Source organism: Nylanderia fulva, unplaced genomic scaffold, assembly GCF_048542155.1.
Source record: "Nylanderia fulva isolate GAGA-0341 unplaced genomic scaffold, ASM4854215v1 Scaffold16, whole genome shotgun sequence".
NCBI lineage: Eukaryota > Metazoa > Arthropoda > Insecta > Hymenoptera > Formicidae > Nylanderia > Nylanderia fulva.
Window position 1 is genome coordinate 4,406,032 of NW_028189835.1, and position 20,793 is coordinate 4,426,824.

At 34.8% G+C, this 20,793-nt stretch overlaps 4 protein-coding genes across 5 annotated transcripts in view; 1 reads left to right on the forward strand and 3 right to left on the reverse strand.

Moving 5' to 3' along the window:
* Btk29A (tyrosine-protein kinase Btk29A) overlaps positions 1 to 15,027 on the reverse strand; it is a 30,799-nt gene extending 15,772 nt beyond the window's left edge. The window contains exons 1-5 of one of the 2 annotated variants that reach the window (XM_029314796.2): positions 14,453 to 15,027; positions 13,950 to 14,369; positions 12,540 to 12,722; positions 9,360 to 9,624; positions 8,582 to 8,902 (exon numbers count right to left, since the gene is read on the reverse strand). In XM_029314796.2, the coding sequence (XP_029170629.1) occupies positions 8,582 to 8,902; positions 9,360 to 9,624; positions 12,540 to 12,707 (754 nt within the window). In that variant the 5' untranslated portion in view covers positions 12,708 to 12,722; positions 13,950 to 14,369; positions 14,453 to 15,027. Of the gene's footprint in view, positions 1 to 8,581; positions 8,903 to 9,359; positions 9,625 to 12,539; positions 12,723 to 13,328; positions 13,536 to 13,949; positions 14,370 to 14,452 lie in introns of those variants that run through there. The other variant, XM_029314794.2, reaches the window with a different exon arrangement.
* Positions 605 to 2,112, reverse strand: LOC114940243 (hemolymph lipopolysaccharide-binding protein-like). The gene is made up of 3 exons (XM_029314801.2): positions 1,928 to 2,112; positions 1,387 to 1,608; positions 605 to 1,006 (listed from the first exon to the last, which is right to left on the reverse strand). Exons 1-3 carry the CDS (start codon positions 2,061 to 2,063, stop codon positions 711 to 713), a joined length of 654 nt encoding a protein of 217 aa, XP_029170634.1. The 5' UTR covers positions 2,064 to 2,112; the 3' UTR covers positions 605 to 710.
* MED7 (mediator complex subunit 7) lies at positions 13,655 to 15,849 on the forward strand. Its single transcript, XM_029314800.2, has 3 exons — positions 13,655 to 14,359; positions 14,490 to 14,642; positions 14,728 to 15,849. The coding sequence occupies exons 1-3, from the start codon at positions 14,030 to 14,032 to the stop codon at positions 14,926 to 14,928; spliced, it is 684 nt and encodes a 227-aa protein (XP_029170633.1). The 5' UTR covers positions 13,655 to 14,029; the 3' UTR covers positions 14,929 to 15,849.
* cass (apoptosis inhibitor cassowary) lies at positions 15,565 to 20,479 on the reverse strand. The gene is made up of 9 exons (XM_029314769.2): positions 20,261 to 20,479; positions 19,252 to 19,413; positions 18,928 to 19,093; positions 18,688 to 18,848; positions 18,415 to 18,612; positions 18,115 to 18,306; positions 17,511 to 17,894; positions 17,222 to 17,372; positions 15,565 to 17,137 (listed from the first exon to the last, which is right to left on the reverse strand). The coding sequence occupies exons 1-9, from the start codon at positions 20,333 to 20,335 to the stop codon at positions 17,049 to 17,051; spliced, it is 1,578 nt and encodes a 525-aa protein (XP_029170602.1). The 5' UTR covers positions 20,336 to 20,479; the 3' UTR covers positions 15,565 to 17,048.
* Between the last annotated feature and the right edge of the window lie 314 nt (positions 20,480 to 20,793).

The window sequence follows — 20,793 nt, forward strand, 5'->3', positions numbered from 1 at the left end:
AATATAAACATATAAATAAAAAATAGAAATATAAATAAAATATATATAGCGAAATTTCAATGAAGCCAACTTCGATTTTACAATTATTTCGATTGACGCTCCTTCATTCCCGGGTCTCTCCATATACATCGAAACCGGAAGAGAACTCAATCGTCTTCATTCGCAAACTCGATTACTCGCTATTCGAGTCAGCTGAATAGTATTCACGGCTATACAATATCGCGAGCGCGACACTTTTCGTCGGTTCAAACTATAGGATACCACACACTCGCTCATCCGTCTGTATGCTATCATTGCACTCCAGACGCGGGTCGATCTTTCAATGGGATCCCTTAATATCAGTAGGAAATAACGGAGAACTCGGTGAAATTGCGGTTCGGCGCGTCGCGATTAATTTAATCCATCCTCGCGTTTCTCACGCTTTGCGGAAGCGAGAGGGAAATCAAGTTTGCGACATCGCCTGTAAACGCTTGAATATTAACTACATCGATATTCAAAACGTAAAAGTGAATTTTTATAAAAAAATATCTATATTTAATATAAAATATTTGATATAAAAATCCGATCCTCGAAACTCAAAATTAGAGGAACGTATAGGAGGACGTAAATGGAGTTGCTCATTTATTTATACATGTACGTATTATTACAAATGTACACACGCGTGATTATCTATCAGCTACTAGATCTCTCTATCAATAAGATAATATATTTTACAGAGGGATCTCGCAAAAGTAGGCAGCTGTTGTATGACAATTGTCATCATCCATCCCGCCTTCTTTAATGAGAACCGCGCAATTTTGACCGTTAAAGTTATCAGGTACATTCGGCCATTTAGTCGTCCATCTCATGTACCCAGTATTTTCTAAGGCCTCGCCTTTAACGGTAACCCAATCGCCCTCTTCAAAATAATCATGAACCCCGAGCCAAGCCAAGTTGATGTTTCCCTCTTGCAGCATACGCAAAAGAATCTTTTCCTCCGATTCCGAATTGATAATCGCCAAATGACCTAACGTATGTAAACCTCGCGTATGAAGTATATAATAAAAAATATTCTATATACGAGGCTAGCGTTATATCACGTCGATTTTTTCATTCGGACGATAAGTCAATTATACACAGAAAAAAAGGTAGCTACCGTGACTAAATTTAGCTATGGTAATATTTTTTAGCTATAATTAAATGCAGAATTCGATAACTAAAAAATATTGGTCATAGCAAAAATTTAGGTATGGTAACTAAATTTTACGTGCAATATAGGGACAACTAAAATTTAGCTATAGTAGCTAATTCTTTTTTATACGTGAGTCAATTATAGAAAATCGAAATTTGTCCGTAAGAATATTAATAACTACTCGATTTATCGGTCATGCAAATAATTTCTTTTACCTCCTTCCTGGATACAAGCCTGGCGAGCTTTATTCCAGGTGAGCTTACGTGGATTAAGCTTGTGAGCACCCATACTAGGCGTGACAACGTAACCATCCAATCTTTCCTTATTATTCGGTAACAATCGCTTTTGTTGCTCGTTGTATATGTAAAATACTTGCTGAGCCACGTGATAATTATTGTGTCCGTTTAAAACAACCACGGGTCTCTTTTCGAGCTCCCCTGATAGAAGAAGAAATATTTTAATATTCTCCGAAAAAATGTATAAAGAATGTTCCGCGTTTCTTAGAGTTAAATATATTTCCTCTGACGTATCGTTCAATGCAATTATTTAAATAAAATTCAGTTTGAGAACGCGCAGAGTAAAATTATCGAGTAAATAAAATAAGAATAAATTTCGAGATACATTAATTGTCTAAGTAATTAATCTATACTTTAAAATATCTATGTAAAAAGTTAATATTTTACGAATATAGAGGATTCGATAATAATCGAACAATTATTATCGGACATCGTATATTATTACAAAATTATTATTTACCTGCAATTTCACTGTTGTTGGGATTATTTGATTTTAACGATGTTAACGGAAGGATCTTAATGTCAGTTTGAGCGAATGCATATCCTTGTGTTTGACACCAAAAAATAAAAACCAGACCCGACAGATATTTAAACATTGTTAAATGTTGCTAGTTGACGGTTTCGTGAAGCAATGCCACGGAATAAAATATAGTTGTCTCGTTAGTTAAGAGATATCGATGACCTAAGTCGGGTCACGAGCTAAGATTAAGATTGTAAATCATCTGCTAATCCCAACAAAATGAGAAAAGCAATAAATTAATATCTCGTAATATAATACCGTAAGCTGGAAAGGTTAACAATACGATTGCGCGTGGTCGCGCAACTGAGCGATAAATACGCAACGAAATTACCAATAATTTCAGGGATTCAAATCACTTATTATCTCGTTGCTTTGTATATCCTTTACAAATGTATAAGATTATTTGCGAAAAATCCGATAAATCTATAATATTGTACACATAATCGTATTTAAATATAAAATTGTATTGTGCTTTTAATACATAAATATTTTTTCACCCGATCTCTGATACATTTCTTTTTTAAATATATGATCTTTTTTATTGAGTTATTTTTTGATAATTCCCCATTATTTTTTTACGCTACTTTTATGCTATATAAACTAATTTATCGTCGGGGTGTATCTTCATAATATTCTGAAAACTTAGCAGATTTACAAACGAGGTAGCAGAAACATATTTGCCTGACAGAAACACAATCTAAAAAAATTCCCAAAAAGTAAATAAAACCGCACATATAATTTTTAGAAAAAACATGAATAAGATAGCGTATAAAAAAGCCGTTTAGCGATGGCTAAATTACTGGCTGACGTGGCATACCTCACTGACCAAACGCAAAATTTAACAGCGAGAGATTGCAGGCTAGAGGCAATTTTGTGACGATACGCGATACCGGTGTAAAGTAGCGGTTAGAAACTAGAACCGACTATCTCCGCGTTAAAACGCGCTCTAATTCTATTTGCGAAACGCGGAAAAAATTGGTAAAGACTTGAAACCATCGTTTAATAAAGAAAAATGGTATCGCAATGATGCTTGTAAATGATCTACAATCTGTAGTTGCAGTTGCACGCGCGAATCAGCTGTACTCTTCGAATAGTTTAACTTGTGTCTGTATGTGACATTGCTACTTTATATATAGATGTATGCGAGAATGAAGAGAGAACAATTATGGAACAGAATTTCGTGATAGTCAAACTTTCAGTGAAATGATGTCAGAAACGATTTGAATCGTAATTGAAGCCAAACTTGTAAAATTCGCTCACATCTTTTTCTTTGAAGAAAATATAATAACTTCAATAGCTTCTACACGGAGAATTTTCTTTTAGAATTTACCCTGAAAATTGTTCTTTGATTAATATTTACCATAATAAAAACATAGTAAAATTAATCGAACATATTTTATATCTTATTGTGGTAGATATTAATATTTTTTATTGTGGTAAATATATATTAATCAGAGAGAAATTCTTATAAAATCCTTCCAATATCATATTTGATTTTCAGGATAAATTCTAAGATAAAATTCTCTCTGTGTAGCAAAGCAAAATTTTCGCACACTCGCTTTATTTTAGATACGCGTAAGTATTAATATTCTTCGCAAACGCGATATGAAAATAAGAAATCTTCCTCCTTTTTTTCCAAGAAAAGTAACGAGAGAATTCGAAACGATCACTCGTTACGATCGCGATCATATTCGAGAATCCTTTGAAAGAATACTCTCAATCAATTAGCATTTATTACCTCTTTCTCGTGATTAAGCCGAAAATTTATTCGCCTTCGATATTCGCGTCTTCGAGAATTAAACTAGAAGCTCCTCTTGAAGATTCATTCAAGGCTGTGGATTTAATGGCCCAGAAGAGGAACGAGATTCGCGCAAAATAAGAAGGAAAGGTCGCGACGCAGTTACACAGACTGAGTAGTTCGTTCTGGAGGTAGCTTTGGGATTTTCTCGAGCGACCTTACGTTAGTTTCCGTCTCTCTATTCATTCATTTGCTTCCTCTTTTTTTCTCTCTATTCCCTTCCCGCATTTTCCTCGATTCGAGCCAACTTGGGAGGATGTTTCGCGAACAAGGAAGGTTGCGCTTTATCGGTTATTTAATCAAATATCTCTCACTACAATTTATTGATTATCCGCCGTTATACGACGTAGTCCCTCTCTCTTTCTCTCTCTCTGTATGTGCTTTACTCCGGCTTTTATTTCACGGCACGCTCCAACGTGCAGATTGTCCGACAGACACATCTCCGCCTTCACGGATATATCCCACGGATGACGCGTCGCCGATGAAGAGCAATCGCTCGGAAAACGAAAACGGGAAACGAAAAGCGGCTGCGAATTACTTTGATATAGAAGTAATCAATCGCGAGCACTGAATTGACTCGATAATAATCGATTCGACGAAGCGCGCAATTGGCCGCGACATTAACGACTCGAAATATCTCGTAATAATACACGCCGAGAATCGCACTTCAGTGATGAAGCAAAAAAATAAATGAAAAAAGAAAAAAATTATGTCGGACGAAAAAGAGAAATGCACGCTCGGCGACAAGTTTTTTTTCCCCTCGAGGATGCTTGAGGGCAAAAAAAAAAGGGACCGCCGCTGTGTTTCGCAATGCGTCGTGTATTCGGAGATAGTTAAGATTTAGCTCTCGGCTGCATTCATTTGCTTAACTGTAGCGCCTCCGTTCCCCGTAGTCAAGCGAACTTGTTAATTGCGTGCTCGACCTACTCGACGTTCATATAATGGAGTCGTGTCACGTCTGATATACCGCGGCGAGCGAGTTAAAGCGGCAGGACCCGGATGAAAGATGAAGATCCGACGCGCGAACGACGAGGGAGAAAAGCGCGGGGGACCGATACTCGTCAAAGCGTAAACGAGTAACGACCAAGTGTAATTTATATACACTTGGAAAATGTATTCACAGACTATTCGAAACTTTCACGATGTTGACACCTCGCTTCACAAATTTCGCGTAATTATCGCGAATTATTTAGCCTTAAAAGCTGCGTCCTCGCTGGATTTCTTGCTGTTCCATGTTCCTTAAAAAAGTTGCTAGTCATTGCTAAAAGTTTCAAGTAATTCTTTCTTGATGTTCCAAGTTTCTTAAAAAAGGTGTTCGTTGTTGCTCCAGTGAGGACATAGCTTAAAATTCGTGAGATTTTCCAATGAACTTGAGGCAACCTTTTGTTGATGTTCCATGTTTCTTAAAAAAAAAAAATTGCTACTCATTGCTGAAAATTTCAAGCAATTTTTTAATGTTCCAAGTTTCTTAAAAAAGTTGCTCGTTATTGCTCCAGTGAGGACATAGCTTAAAATTCGTGAATATTTCCAACAAACATGACGCAACAACGAGCAACCTTTTATTGATGTTCCATGTTTGTTAAAAAAGTTGCTCGTTGTTGCTGAAAGTTTCAAACAATTTTGTGTTAATGATAAATAGTAAATATTTAATAAATATAAATTTTGTTCCAAGTTTCTTAAAAAAAGTTGCTCATTGCTTTAGTGAGAACATAGCTTAAAATTCATGAAATTTTTCAACGAACATGAGGTAATTCTATGTCTTCACTGCGGAGCAATAAGGAGCAACTTTTTGTTGATGGTCTAGGTTTCTTAAAAAAAAAGTTGCCAGTTGTTGTGGAAAGTTTCATAAACTGCACCCTCACTGGAGCAATAACGAACAACCTTTTGTTGATGTTTGTTAAAAAAGTTGTTGCTCCAGCGAGGACGTAGCTTTACGCGGAACATACAATGTCATAAATCAAGATAGAAGTCTTGAGTTAAATTACGCCCTCCTACCGCGCTCCGAGGCATCGTGGATCGAATATATTGCATGCATAAATGCAAACCTATTTCCCGCGAAAACAATGCACAGATTGGCATTATGTCGCAAATTATAAATTCAGGGGATGAAGCGCGAGATTTTAGTAAGTCACGATCAATTGGAGGGATCAATGGAGAATAATATCGTTACCTAGCGGAAATGTTATAATATAGGAACTTTATTTCAGGCGGGCTCTTTCTCTCTCCCTCGCTGTATATAACGAGAAACGCCCTAAGCGATTACTTTGACCAAGTTGGGATAATTGCTTAACCGGATAATGGTCGTTACCTAACACCGTCAAGTTTTAACAGAAACTATCGGAGAAGCTGAAAAACGATAATAATACGTCAAATATTCGACAATGGACGTATGATAGGGGAAAGATGCTTCTCTTTAAGTAAATAAGTTAAATAATTAAATCGATTCTTGCCCGGTATCTTGCCACCTCGGCGCATCGCCGATATGAATTCGATTAATTTTCTGAATCGAATTTGTATTTTTTGTTATTACGCGCGCTTCGCAGAAGCACATCGAACGCCGGTCTCAATACTTAAGATTTGCGATTAAAATATCTGAAATTCAATTTTGCCGTAGTTAAGTAGGTCAACTTCGTTCAAGGAACTCCTTCGCGAAGACTATCGTAAGTTTCGTCTCGCGCGGTTCGCCCCCAATATATTCCGCTTCAGACTTTTAACACAAATGGATGATAGAACCGACACAGCTCGAGAAAGATAAACTTCTGGTGTATGGAAAAAGTTACTGTCAAAAAATATGATGAAAGGGATGGTAAGGCACGGGAGGAGGAAAACGCGTTCAACTAGTCAAACTCAAACTCCGCCGCATTAATTTAAACGCGGTTTATACATATATACAGTGACGTGTTAAAACAAAAATATATGAGTGGGCACTTATTTTGCGCGATCGCTCGGTGGCACACGTATCGATTTTTAATAAAAGGTTGTCTAATAATAAGATTTCCTTGGTAAAAACCGTCATCTGCGTCATACCGTTCCTAGGATGGAACATCGCGCTTTTGAATATTTGCGAATGAGGAGAGATAATATTTGCAGATAAAAGAGATACGTTCTCTGAAAGTGCAACGCGTCGAGAATCAAGTTCTATACTGTATATCTTTTGCACAGCGTTTCCTCTTTGTGACTGTCGTATTACGTACTTTAGCCGGTGACAATTTCAATCTCCTTAAGTTCGTCGTTTGATCCGCTAAGTAACGAGCGCTTTGCGATAATCAGATAAATCCACAACAGAGAGGGACGGGAAGAGGGATTTTCGCCTACCATTTCCCGGTTTGAAATGGAAACTCGAAATTCGTGTATATATCCCGCGAAGTCGCGATGATACGAAATTTCAATTACCGATTCGCGGTATCGGGGGCACCGTTTGGCGAAATCGAAAGGCCTGTCTTGCCGCGAGCGATAAAGGAACTGGGACACTCGGGTTATTGGGGAGGAATGACGCTTGACCGAGAGGATTTTTCGCGTCGATTCGAGTTTCGACGTCGCAGCTCCAGAGAGTCAGAACGTTTCAACGGTACACAAAAATGTCATGTTTCCTGTTGTCTAAGGGAAAAGTTTTCGTGGCAGACGCCAGAGACTTTGACATTACGCCAATTCGCGGATAGTGCTCCTGTTCGCAAGCTCCGTTTCATCGTTTTACGCTTGTCTCGTCCGTGACAGAGATATCAGAAACGGAAGCACATGTACACGTATATAGACGTATATGTTTATTCGTGTAATTTATCAATCATATATGCTTATATTATGGAAATATTTAAATCAAATAATACATGAAATTTCCCTCCCGATGCATATTTACTTTAAATGCAGTTTCTTTATCTCCTTTCAAATTTTGTGGAAACTATACAAAGATTTATACGCGATATAGATACTTGGGAATCGCGAACTTTGAAACAATTCCAACTTTGAAGATGCACGTATAAAACGCTTTTTCGAGTCACGAGAGATGCGATTCCGCGTCGTTTGACAAGATGTAAGAAATCCAGATTCGCAGAAAATCAGTTGCTCGGAGACAATCCTCTTCCGCCGCTCTCGTATTAGCTCGATAATCGTGCGAGAGAAACGAGATTTTCTCCAGAGAGCGGAGGAATTTACTGCTTATTCCGATAAATTCCGATAGATAATGTCGCTCCGCAATATAGACTAGAGCTAATGCAGTAAACAAAGTGTCGGTCGATTTTGAAACGAGATAGATTCGTTATTGCTCGTATCAATAAATATTTAACGAGATATAAAGCGGCAATCAGTTAATTGCACGTTGCTGATCGCACACATTACCGATTGCTCGTGCATTATTTCAATATGTTTGGACAACTTTTTTCCGCGATAACGAATATTCATAAGTTGCATATATATTGCCACTTGTGATATTATATATATGTGTGAATCATAAATTGTATCAATTGAATCATGCAATTAGCCTGTGTTCGGCCGCATGAAATACGGCGCGACATTTCGACAAGCGTATCATTGCAAAACTGGACGGTATATCGACATTAAAAAAGTCCAGTTACAAATAACAATAAATAACGCTTTCCCGGGGATAACATTTGATTCTTTATATCCATTGCATCAATTAACGAATCCTAGCTATTAAAAAACGACATAGCGATAACAGCGGAACTCTCACGCTGACATCGAAATGAGAAATGTATCGATTTGCCAGTGGGCCAATTAAAATCCCAGTAGGCTTTGTAAAAAAAAGGGTCAAAACGTATATGTAATAAATATGAGGTACGAACCGATCGTTGAGCGGGCCTGGGTCTGGATGATCGGATTATTATTCGCCTCGGCGTTCGTCAACTGTGCACGATGATCTGATGTGACGGTGGTCGTCGAGATGGTGTTGTTAATACTGCCGGGCACTGATGTCGATGTCGTCGAGACCGACGTTGTCGTTGAGGACGGATTCGTGACGTTCGCAGCCGATTTCGTAGCGGACCAGGAGCTGCAAGTGTCGCAGCCTTCGGCGGAACGTGTCGATAATCGGCAGCAGGACCAGCGTTTCCCGCTCCACAAACCCGCGTGGTAACGCCCGCTCAAGCCCGAATTCTCACTGCACACTACAAACAAAAAAATGGTAATTCAAGCTTTTATTATAGATTGCCACGAGATCATATTTCTTTTTTATATAACCCACAGGATACTTCAAAATTTATCCCTCAAAATATACTGGCCCGAAATATGTGTCACATACATATATAAATTTTTATTTGTATTTATAAGATATATATACGATATTTCTTTCCACTTGTAATAAAACTTGAAGACCGAAAGGATTAATGCGTAATCAACATTAATGCGTTACAACATATATCACAAGTTATTGAAATATAAATGTCACAGTGGTAAGGGAATAATACGCATTTTGCTTGTCGTAAGAAGCTTCACGAGCGTAATATTTGCGCGAACCCGCATTGAATATCAATGCGAGGGGAGGAGGGAGGGAGAAGGGAAAGCGGGAAATGGAATGAGGAAACGAGTATAAGACGGAAATAAAAATAAAAAAGGAAAACTTACCAGCGCGTATGGCACGTATCCATTCAGCACGATCCTGCTCGCGAGCGGCGAGCAGATAGAGCGTATACTCCTGACCAGCTTCTCGATATCCGACCTGGAAGGGTAGTCCGGATGGTATTCCGCCGCCTCCGCTGCCCGCGTCGCCACCACCCGCTGCATCGCCGACACCGCCGCCTCCACCGCTTCCGGTGCTACCACTTCCGAGACTGGCCGTCTCCACCACGTGGACGCTCTCCACGGCGATCCGTCCACGTTCCTTACGGCGCTGTAACCAATCACAAGTTCTATAATTAGAATTTAATACTTAATACATTAAAAATATATCATGCCGCAATCTGGATTTGCTACCAACAACTTTCACTAAATAGCTGTAGTTGAAATATTACAAGATACTCAGAAATATATATTTAAAAATTTTATTTTAAAAACAGTAAACATATTTGCATATTTAATAATTGTCACTAAATAAATTTGGCCTATTGTTCACAAATTTGATAATAAAAGCGAGAGAAAGAGGAAGTGTTCGATAAAAATATAAAATGTTTTAGTATGTATTACAAAGAAATATATTATTTATCTTAAAAGCAGTATAAATATTTGCATACATATTTAATAATTGCTACTAAATAAATTTAGCTTTTACATATTTCATAAATTTAATAAACGCAAAAAATAGAGATAATGTTCAATAAAAATACAAAATGTATTAATGTATTTTTATCGTGGACTCCTTTTTTCTCTTGCTTTTATTATCAAATTTATGAAAAATACGTATACGTGTGTGTATTAAAAATAATTAAAATGTATAATAAAAAATATATTAAATATAATAATTTATAAATAAATTTTAGATATAGAAATATAAAAAACAGTTATATGAAATTATATATTTAAGATTTTTTTTATATTTAAAATACTATATCTAGATTTATATAATAAATAATCCCGAAATTAGAATGTGTGCACGTAAAGATGTCTCAATCTTGATGTATCCACTGTCAGGATTATATTTAATTAATTTAATATGGTTTTAACATAGGGAATCCTAATTTCTACAAATTTCTAACGAGGAAATCAAATTGCAATAAAATATTCACACATTTTACAATGTTAGATCAATCTTCCGAATTTCAAGATATGATATATGCTTCAGACGTGAAAAAGTAATTTACGAGCGCGGATGGCATCGAGCGACTCTCCCCGGGGAGGATTCGTAGCGGAATTCATGATAAGCGGGTTCGCGAGCAACATGGATTTTCCATTCGACGACGTAGGGATCTAATCGAACAGAGACAAAGGAGATAGGAACAAGGATAACTATCCAAATTTGATGAAAATTTTCTTTACCTCCACTTTGTACGATGGATCTCGCGACGCGGTGAACAAAACGAAATCGACCAAGTCGATATATCGGGAAGTTCGCACGTGGAGCACGCTGTCGTCTCGGCCAAGATCGGTATGCGATGAAACGGACGGACCTTTCGGATGATCCTCTCGAAACGAATAACGTTTAACTGATGAAAAAGATCGAAATTGATCTCGGGTCTAATTCACGAAGTCCTACAGTGCCGAGAATCGATAGATATATACTGTAGCTCGATATCGCGGATCAGATGGAACCTGGAGGTTTTTCAGAAGGTCCCGTATCGGATCAGGATCCGAAGAGAGAACGACTGTTATCCCGCCAAGGATCAAGGTCTCGTTCCTTCGTCGTCACCTTCAACGAGAGAGATTAAAACGTCATAGACTCGTCCAAGGGATCGTCAACTCGCGAAATGGTATCGGGGTACCAAACGGAACCGGAAGAACCAACGTAGCCAAATTCGTTGCTCTTCGTCGAGACCGACCTCGAACGACGGCCACTGACTGAGCGAGCGGACGGTATCAGGAACCCAACGACGGAGCGGAAGAAAGGACGAGGAGTAGAAGGAGGAGGTAGGATAGAGAATTCGCACCGGGGCGCCTGCGCCACTAATTTTACACACGGTATATCACGGTGCATGTTATCCGCCAACCCTCCATCGAAGGCAGCCCGGTCCACCTACCTAACAGCTCGCTTGGCTACGGAGGTGGCTATTGATACTAGGTACTAGTCGCGATCGCACGCAGTTACCGAACCGATAGTTGGCGATTATCATCCTTGCTCGTCGTTGGGAAGATTGAGGGGACCAGCGTAATAAATGCAGGATTAAGCCTCGAACGATATTTTCTAAAATCTATGGGATGGTGAACACACAATTGTCTAAATTAATCATATGTAGTCATATAAATTGGTACAACATAGCGTTAATTTAAAAGGTACAAAGGAGATAATTTTTGTTAGCATTTATCTTGAAAATCATGGTAATCGTGAGACAATTGGAAGAATTTTATGAGTTTCTCTGATTAATATTTACCATAATACAAATATTAATAGCTACCATAATAAGATATAAAATATGTTTACTATGTAACATAGTAAAATTTACTATGTACATATTTTCTATTGTGGTAAATAATTAAGCAGAGAAACTCGTAAAATTTTTCCAATACTATATTGTCTCATGATTATCATGATTTTCAGGATAAATTCTAAGATAAAATTCTCTCCATGTAATAATTAGAAGAGAGTAATGATATAAGGTCCTTTTATTTCTTAATATTTTGGTAATTTAAAACTACTTTTTTATCATTTAAAAGTGATATTAAATTTTGTGTAAAAGTAATGTAAAATGTATTGTAAAATTTCAAAATAGATGTTTCTGATGTTTAATAAGGAAATAATTATTTTTTCATATATATATATATATAATTACAAGTAATAAATGAAAATGTTGTGATGTAATTTCAATTATTCTTTGCATTCAATTATCTGTATAATATTTATATATGTTATTATGATATATATGTTATTTAATAAGATTTTTTTAATATTCATAATTATTTGTTACAGTTTCTCTTTATATATAGTAATAGTAATAGTAATTCTTCGACATAAATTTCAAAAAATTTTATAAGAATAATAAAGTATTACTGAAAAGATAAAATAAATTAACTAAAATTGAATAAGCTATTGCTGTTATATGATTAGCATAAATGTTAAAGGACTAAATTGATCACAGATTCATACATCACGGCTCACATGCTCTTATTATTATAGATAATATAAATTGAAATATAATAAATTTCAAAACTACTCACCTCACTATCTCCATCGTAGTAAATAAGATAATGTTTGGTGAGGACAAACCATCGTTGCTTGTAATTGACTGGAGTGAAGCGTTTCTTGTTTTGGGAACGTTTTATCATAAATCCTTGACGAATAATATCTCCACCTTTTGGCTCTAGCTTCCCATCCTTCCCTGCCATCACAGGAGGGCCTCCCTAGCAACAGTAAAAAATATCACTTTTATGCACAATAAGAGACCTTCATTAGAAATAAAATATCTCATTGCACATTCTGAGCCTAGAGTGAGAACTGATACTTGTTGCACATCACATTCTGAGATCTAACATTTCTGCATTTTATGAGTGGAAGAAAAAGTTACATATTTCATTCAATTTCTCTATATTTTGATTCATCTCGCGTATCCGGAGCGTATCCCCAAGTGACAAGGGACGCGAACGGAATTTCTAAATATAGCACACCGGAATTTTTTCCTCGTTCTACAACCCGCTTCCTGCCTCCTACAATTCAACTCACGTGTCGATTATTAACGAGCAATTATCGTCCACATCGTGGACGCGAGAACGACCGGCCGTCACGACGAGATCGAGGTGGAAAAGGAAAAAAAAGGGGGAAAAAAAGGAAAAAGAAAAACCTCGTCGCCCGCGAAGTCGCCAAAGTGTCAACCCAGCGAAAAACGAGGATACATACGCGTGGTTACACATCCTGCAACGTCTGATAATTCGAATTCTACACGCGAGGTCCAACGAGGGCCGTTTATCCCAGGCGGCTCCGACATTTTCGTACGAAATCTCGCTTCTTACCATGCAACGGAGGGTATGCGCTAGCACCACGCAATCCCGACACTTGTCAAAAGCATGACCGGCGCCCAAACAAAGAATTCACGTGGAACGTACGCATATACACACACCGACAATCTGTCAAACGAAGACGTCTCGCGGCGACGTCGGGAATTCGTGAGATATCAGGAAATGCCTCACTACGCTGGTCAACATGGCGATCCCGTAACCGCCCGCGAATAAAGAAAACGCGAGGGAGCGAGAAACGTCAAACTTCAGATCGATCGACCCACGATGCATCGAAGATCGTCTCGAATTATCGATCAGAAAAAATTGACCAACTTCGGGCGATTCGCCGCGAGACGTGGATACGTCAAACGTCAAATCGACTCGCGTAATCCGAGATCTGACAAAATGGCGGACTAGCGGTCGCCTGTCGCTTTGTTTTTCTTGGAAGGCGTTTACGTTATTGTCATATATACTGTCGCATCTTCAAGAACGTAATACGGGGAAGGATAATTTTTCGAAGTTTGTTTGGAGGATTCGAGAAGGAGACGCACAAGTTACCTCTTTTCTCTTGAATAGAAAAAGAATACCGTCTAAATTACGTGTTTACAAAAACTGGTCTAACCTATCTATATCTACCTGTTACGTTGGAAATCTTCGTCTCTCGTCGATGAGTCGAGGACACAGTTTGTCATCGTGATCGGTTCATCGGTTGAGACATGTCAGCTCCCGAAGCGATACAAGTCAGTTCCCTCCCGTTGCCGCCCGTGCAATATATCAATCAGTACACGGATGAAAATGTACGTCGTGGAAGAGCTCCGCGGCCACCGCCGCCGATTCACGACAGCTACTCCATGTTCGGTAATGTGTTCAATGCGGACGACACGATTATCAGACCGCTGGAGGCTCAAGGAATCAAAAGACTGTACCCGCAACACTTTGACCGTCGACGCGAATTGAAGAAGCTCAATCACTCTCTGCTCGTGAATTTCTTGGACTTGATAGATTTACTCGTTCAATGTCCAGACAGTCCCAGACGTGCAGAGAAGGTAATGTAATCTGTAATTTGAAGAAGCTTTTATTAGTTTGTAACATCCATTTTGATACCGATTCGATAAATATTTAACAGTATTTTCTTATACCATTCTTGCACAACAATAATTCATAATTTTATTTTAGGTCGAAGACTTGAGTTTGTTATTTATCCATATCCATCATCTATTGAATGAATTTAGACCGCACCAGGCCAGGGAAACGTTACGAGTTATGATGGAAATACAGCGTAGACAGCGTCTTGAAACAGCACTGCGTTTCCAGAAGCATCTTGAAAAAGTAAATTTATTATTGGAATTTTTTAATTTCTGTAATATTTATATATATATATATGATTTGTGATGGTATTATTTTCTCTCTCTAGGTTCAAGAAATATTACAGCATGCCTTACAGATGCTTCCAGATACTTCGGAACTGGATTCTAAACTTGCAATAAATACAGATATTATGGAATCAGTTGATAACATGGGTTTTAAACAACAAACTCAGGATCCATGTAGTCCGAGCGATCGTATTATGTGTAAGGTGATAGACGATATGATTTCTTCAAATGGATTATTTTGAGTGCTAATTAATTAATAATTTATCAGTGAATATCCTATAATATGTACATATAAGTTACAATGGTGATACAAGGATAAAATGTGATCTTTTTTCAATATTTATTTACAATTTTTTTAAATACTAGGATTAGTTATTTAAGAATTGTAAGAATAATTTGAAGTATTGTTTAGAATTAGTCTTCTCAAAAGATAATAGAAGTACTGCTCGAAACACATTTATACTCTTGTATTCCCCTCTTTGTTGTTTTATTTATAAATTTTCTTATAAACTCGTTTAAAAACATTTTATTATTCATGAATATGAAAGTGATATACAAGTTTGATTAATTTTATATATATATCACTCAAATATATCACTCATTCTAATAAGAATGAAATACATTTTTAATAATATAAAGTTGAGAGTATTACATGTAATTATGGAAATTCAATTGCATATAGCACAAATAATATGTAATTATACACATAGTTTTTATAAACATTGCAATATATGAACATTATATGTATAAGACAGATTAGATCTAATTTTAAAGGACATATATATAGATATTTACTTTTTGTTCTTAAAATTGTTTTATTAAATCTTTTTTTAAATTTAATTTTCTCATCTTATATTTACTAGATAAAAAACACCATGTAGTGTTAAATAATGTTGTTTATTGAAATAATTAGAAACATTGAATTGCTGACAACACAAAATGTTTTTATACAATGGTTATGGAAAGAGGAAAGGGAAAGATGGAACAATATTTTTTTTAACTCACCTCACAAACAGCAATTATACCAAGACGATATACATATATGATAATAAACATATAATATTAGTTGCTGAAAAAGAAAAGATCAATTAGTTTATCCAAGTGATTTCTGCCTCTGCATCTTTTTGCGAAATCTCTGCAAAAATAAACAAGATATACATATATATATATGTAGAATTTCATACAGCTTTGACCAAATCCACGATTTCCAAGCCCTTAGTATGTGCTTCCTGCAAAAGAAAGACAACATAATAATTGCTTCAATTCCTTTTCATTTTATTTTATCGAAGAAACATAGATTCATGAATTCAATTTTTATAATTGGAAATATGTGTGAAAGAGAGAGAGAAAAAATTTAATTTTATAAAATATTTTTTAAAATAATACATATAAAAACATATTTATAAAAATTATATATGTATATATTAATATATATTATATATTTATAATATATATTAATAATATTATATATTTATAATATATAAATTTATTATAATATATTATATATATATATTTCACTAATTTGAATTCTGTTTACTGGAAAAAAAAAGAAAAAAAAATTTTTTGGTATAATTTTATATTTTTGTATAAATTGACTTTTTATTAACAACAAATTATATCTAATGTTTCTTCGATTACGTTGCTTTTCTGCAGGACTGCTACTGGATCTTCTTTGTCACACTGATCCTGTTAACAAATATCAACAAATATAAAAGTTTGGAAGGATAGGAAAGCTAATTTAGGAATGGATATATAGAAGATTAAATTTTTGCACTCTTGAAGTTTTTGATGAAGAAAGAACACTAGTCCATTTACATATGCTTCTCTATCCATAATTATTGATGATGTTTTACGATGTCTCGATTATGTAGTTTGAATTTATGCATGCATCTTCATCAAGCTGCGATTTCTTCTTTCTTCCTTTTCTGATACATCATTCCACATCTTCATCAAATTAAATACTGTGTTCTCTCTTAATCTTGTCACATTTGTTTGCCATGTGCATATCTTGCATTCTTTTGCAACTTTATGTCTTGGATTTTCATTGCAGAATTAATATTATAAGAATTAAATAGATTTATATAATCATAATTGTTTCTCTTAAATTTTCTGCTCAATGTTTAAAAAAAACATTAATAAAAATTTGGAAAGTTGGATTTTCCTCTTTTTGTTATCTGCAATTTTTCAAAGAGTTTAGATATCGACAAAATAATCTTGATTATAATCGTAGAGAAAGATATTTTGTGATGTCACTTTAAAAGTACTTTCATGTTCATCTCAACAGAGATAAGCACTTATGTTATCATTCCAATCTTAGCTGCTTTCAATTTTCTTTCTTTTTGAGTGAATTTTAATTTTATAATTAATAAAAATTCTTTCGCCATGGACCACGGCCTCTTGGTCTGAATCCACCTCTTCCTCCAGGTCTGTTACCTTTAAATCTACCACGACCTAAAAATTAAAAAAAAATATTAATAAATTAACATTTTATCTTTTTCAAACTTTAATATCATATATCTTCAATTATTTATATACCATAATTTGATATGTTTGAACTGTATTTGCCACTAGGAGGTGTATATATTTCTCTTTTGTTGCTTTTATCTTCTTTATTACGTTTATTCGAACCACTGTCGTTTCCAAATGTAATAGGCGTATGTCTTTTCTGAGCAGAATTCTTTTCATTCTAAAACAGATAATAAATGTATATATACACATACATGATTTATAAATTTGTATTTTATACAATGTTTCTATTATGTTTTTATTTTGTTATATACACAAACACAAATTATTTAAAATATCTGTAACATAAATTAATTACCTTCTTGTCATTGCAAGGCGTTTTCCATGAGAGATGTATTATGCTCTTAAAGCTAGGAGGTGAATGAAATAGATCTTTGATTAAGGTATTGATGTTATTAGTTGTCTTTAGTGCAACAACCTTTAATTGATTTTCCTCAGATTTCAATTCTTCTTCTGTCTTCCCACTAATAGCTTCACGTAATTTTTTTATATAACCTTGAATGCCTCTTGCAAAGTATTGTAATCTTAAACGAAATTCTTTAAGCTGCTCTGGATCTTTTATCAGAAATTCAGGAGTTTGCTTACACAATTTATGAAAAGCATACATCAAACATTCTACATGACTAAATTGTAACTTTGGTACATCAGTAATCTCTGCAGCTGGAGGAAGTGGCATGTAAGTCTGAAAATATAAACTAATGAATAACAAATAATATATAAGTGTAATCAAAATTTGTCATTATCTAAATTCTTTGACTAATTGCAGGGGGAAAAAAAAAAAAACTTTCCCAATTTTGACAAATGAGGTAAAAAAACAGACATCACTAGGTAAACAGAATTTATCAAAATTTGTAGAGTAAGATTTGTAATACTAAATATGAAAATAAAGAGATATTACTCACAATGAGAGTGTTATAAAGTTGTTGAACTTTATCCTCTGGTTTTTCAATATTTCCGCAAAACACTGTTAATTCAGCAAGCAATTTTAATAGTTCCAATTGAATGTCTCTACCATCAGGAGAAGTCATCAAAGAGAGATGTGGTAATACTTGTATACAAATATATGAAACAAATTTTGACGAATCTATTTGCGACTGAAAATAAATATATTTAAATATAAATAAAGCTTTAATTATACAAATATGTAAAATGTTAAATCTTGTTCTAAGAAATATTAAAATGTGTTTTAATAATATACATACACTAAAGAATGGAAGAGCATGTTTAATACATTGAACCAATCTATTCCGCTGTTCAATATCAGTATGTTTGAAAGGTATGGCAAGTTCAGCTTGTTCTATTGTAATGTCAATCAATTCTTGTTGACCAGTAACAGTAGAACCTAGTCTAGTCCAAGCAAGGATTTCCATGATACTGTGAAACTCATCAGCAGTTACATCCTGTATGAGAAAATACATCAATTTAAGAAAAAAATAAATATATACATTTGTTATAAGAGCATAATAAAAATGTACCTGTAATACTTTTTTACATTCTCCAATTAATAAATCTTCTGGTTCCTTTGTAATAACGTCGTGTCCTATAGCTTTCAGTTTGGTAGCTAAGAATTTTATGCAACGTTCTCTTGTCCCATCATCACCATTAATAATTTGACTGAAAAATCCACTTAAAGTACCTGTAAATAGAAAATTGTTTTATAATATGCCATTATATAAATTCCAAATCCTTATATGTATTTATGAAATTGAACATACCTTTTGGATCACTCTTCATAAGTGACATAATACTGTTATGTACAACTGATAATTCTGAAGAATCCTCAGCTTGCAATAATTGCGCTAAAATGTCTGCAATTCTTGCTGTATGTTCTTTATTGTCTTTACAAAGAGCCGGTAAATCTTTAATAGCTTGTTTTCGAATCTGAAAAAAAAATATATATTATGTATATTATATAATTATTTTGGTTAATTAATCAATAATTAACCAAAATAATTAAATGTAATGTTGTATTTTAAAGCCTTAAAATATTTTTGTTCCAAAATTATAAAAAAAATGTTGATTCATATTTGAAAACTTACAGCCATGTCTTCATCTTCACATAAATCCAAATGGGCATCTATAGCTTGATCTGCTAGTTTTGGAAAATGCTTGAAAAATCTTGCAATAAATTGCGATGCTAGCCGTTTTTCTTTAGGTGATCCTTTAACTGCTGTCAAAATTTCCAAATACTCCTTTTCATGCTGCAATATAAACGATATTAGAATTATTTACAAGAAAGTATATATACAATAGCTTTTCTGGTTGTTGTAAAGATATTTAATATAAATATAATTTTATATTTCCTACAATTTATTGTATATAAAATTGAAAGTCTTCTGTTATTTGAATGTCGAGCTGTTATTGAAAACTACAGATTAGACTTTGCAAAAATTAAATAAAAGGCATTATTACAATAGAATTAAATCTATTTCAAGAGTATAATCTTTATATTATAAATTGAGATATTTCTCTCTCTCTCTTTTATATTGCATCATATGTGCAAATGTACTTATAAAGATTACCATAAATAGATAAATCAGTTATAATGCATATTCTACAATTTCTAAGCTAGAAAATTAGCAGTAAACTATAGTGACTTTTTGTTGACACAGATAATATTATCAACAAACTACTATAGCGCATCTTTAAAAAAGAATTAATAGTGAACAAGAACAGGAATTATATGCCTAACCACATGAATTTAGCCACATATTACAAACGTGCTCCAATGTTTGCATAAATATATTATTATATTTCTGTCCTCGTGTTTAGAAAATATGCGTTCATAAAAAAAACCGATCTAACTGATAATGATAATTGATATAATGTGCAGAACACACCATGTTGAGACGCCATGCGCATTTTCGGTTTTTCCGGAGCTGCATATTGACGTTTCGCCGCGAGATTGATTGTCAAACGATACTTATCAACAAAGTTACGTTAAATAGGAGAGAAAGCGTAACAAGAATGCACAAGCAAGACAACATTATTCTTCATATCTATATTTAATCGACTGCGATCGTAACATATAACCAATGCGGCACGTACCTGCGCCAATTTGTCCTTAGCATCCGCGAGGATGCCGAAGTTCTTGTACAATTTCTCGATACTGTCTGTACTCATCGTAAAGTTTACACGTGACCTTCTGCAATCGGGAACGCAAGATTACATGCAGGAATCCGCAATTAAATGTCGAGAATTTCAGTCGAACACCGAAACCGCCGAATACACAAGAGGGCATAAACGTGGCAGCGTAGAGATTCGAACTCACATCTTTCTTTGCACAAAAGATTTCAGCGCCATCTATCCGGAAGTAACAAATTACAGATGATTATCGAATTTCGAAGTTCCAGAACTTCGCCCCTCTACTTTGACATTTCGCATTTTTTTCTATAAATAGTTCGTAAGTCGTTTGTAGGTAATTATTAGATTAAACTTAATTAAAAAATTAATATATTTAATATATTTAATAAATAATTTATTTAATTAATAAATAAAAAAATTAAAATAACCGTAAAATTAATATACAGGGTGTCCCATTTTAATGTCCCACCTCAAATAAGTTTTTTATTTTTGATTGT

What these genes read in the sequence shown, in the direction of transcription:
- cass (XM_029314769.2), bottom strand. Translation starts at nt 20,335, where the DNA reads ATGAGTACAGACAGTATCGAGAAATTGTACAAGAACTTCGGCATCCTC. An exon ending in GTGAAGATGAAGACATGGCT is followed by an intron (nt 19,094 to 19,251) that starts GTAAGTTTTCAA and finishes TTTTTTTTTCAG; the next exon opens with ATTCGAAAACAAGCTATTAA. An exon ending in AATGTAAAAAAGTATTACAG is followed by an intron (nt 18,613 to 18,687) that starts GTACATTTTTAT and finishes TTTCTCATACAG; the next exon opens with GATGTAACTGCTGATGAGTT.
- MED7 (XM_029314800.2), top strand. Translation starts at nt 14,030, where the DNA reads ATGTCAGCTCCCGAAGCGATACAAGTCAGTTCCCTCCCGTTGCCGCCC. An exon ending in GTCCCAGACGTGCAGAGAAG is followed by an intron (nt 14,360 to 14,489) that starts GTAATGTAATCT and finishes ATTTTATTTTAG; the next exon opens with GTCGAAGACTTGAGTTTGTT. An exon ending in TCCAGAAGCATCTTGAAAAA is followed by an intron (nt 14,643 to 14,727) that starts GTAAATTTATTA and finishes TTCTCTCTCTAG; the next exon opens with GTTCAAGAAATATTACAGCA.
- LOC114940243 (XM_029314801.2), bottom strand. Translation starts at nt 2,063, where the DNA reads ATGTTTAAATATCTGTCGGGTCTGGTTTTTATTTTTTGGTGTCAAACA. An exon ending in CAACAACAGTGAAATTGCAG is followed by an intron (nt 1,609 to 1,927) that starts GTAAATAATAAT and finishes TTCTTCTATCAG; the next exon opens with GGGAGCTCGAAAAGAGACCC. An exon ending in GGCTTGTATCCAGGAAGGAG is followed by an intron (nt 1,007 to 1,386) that starts GTAAAAGAAATT and finishes TACATACGTTAG; the next exon opens with GTCATTTGGCGATTATCAAT.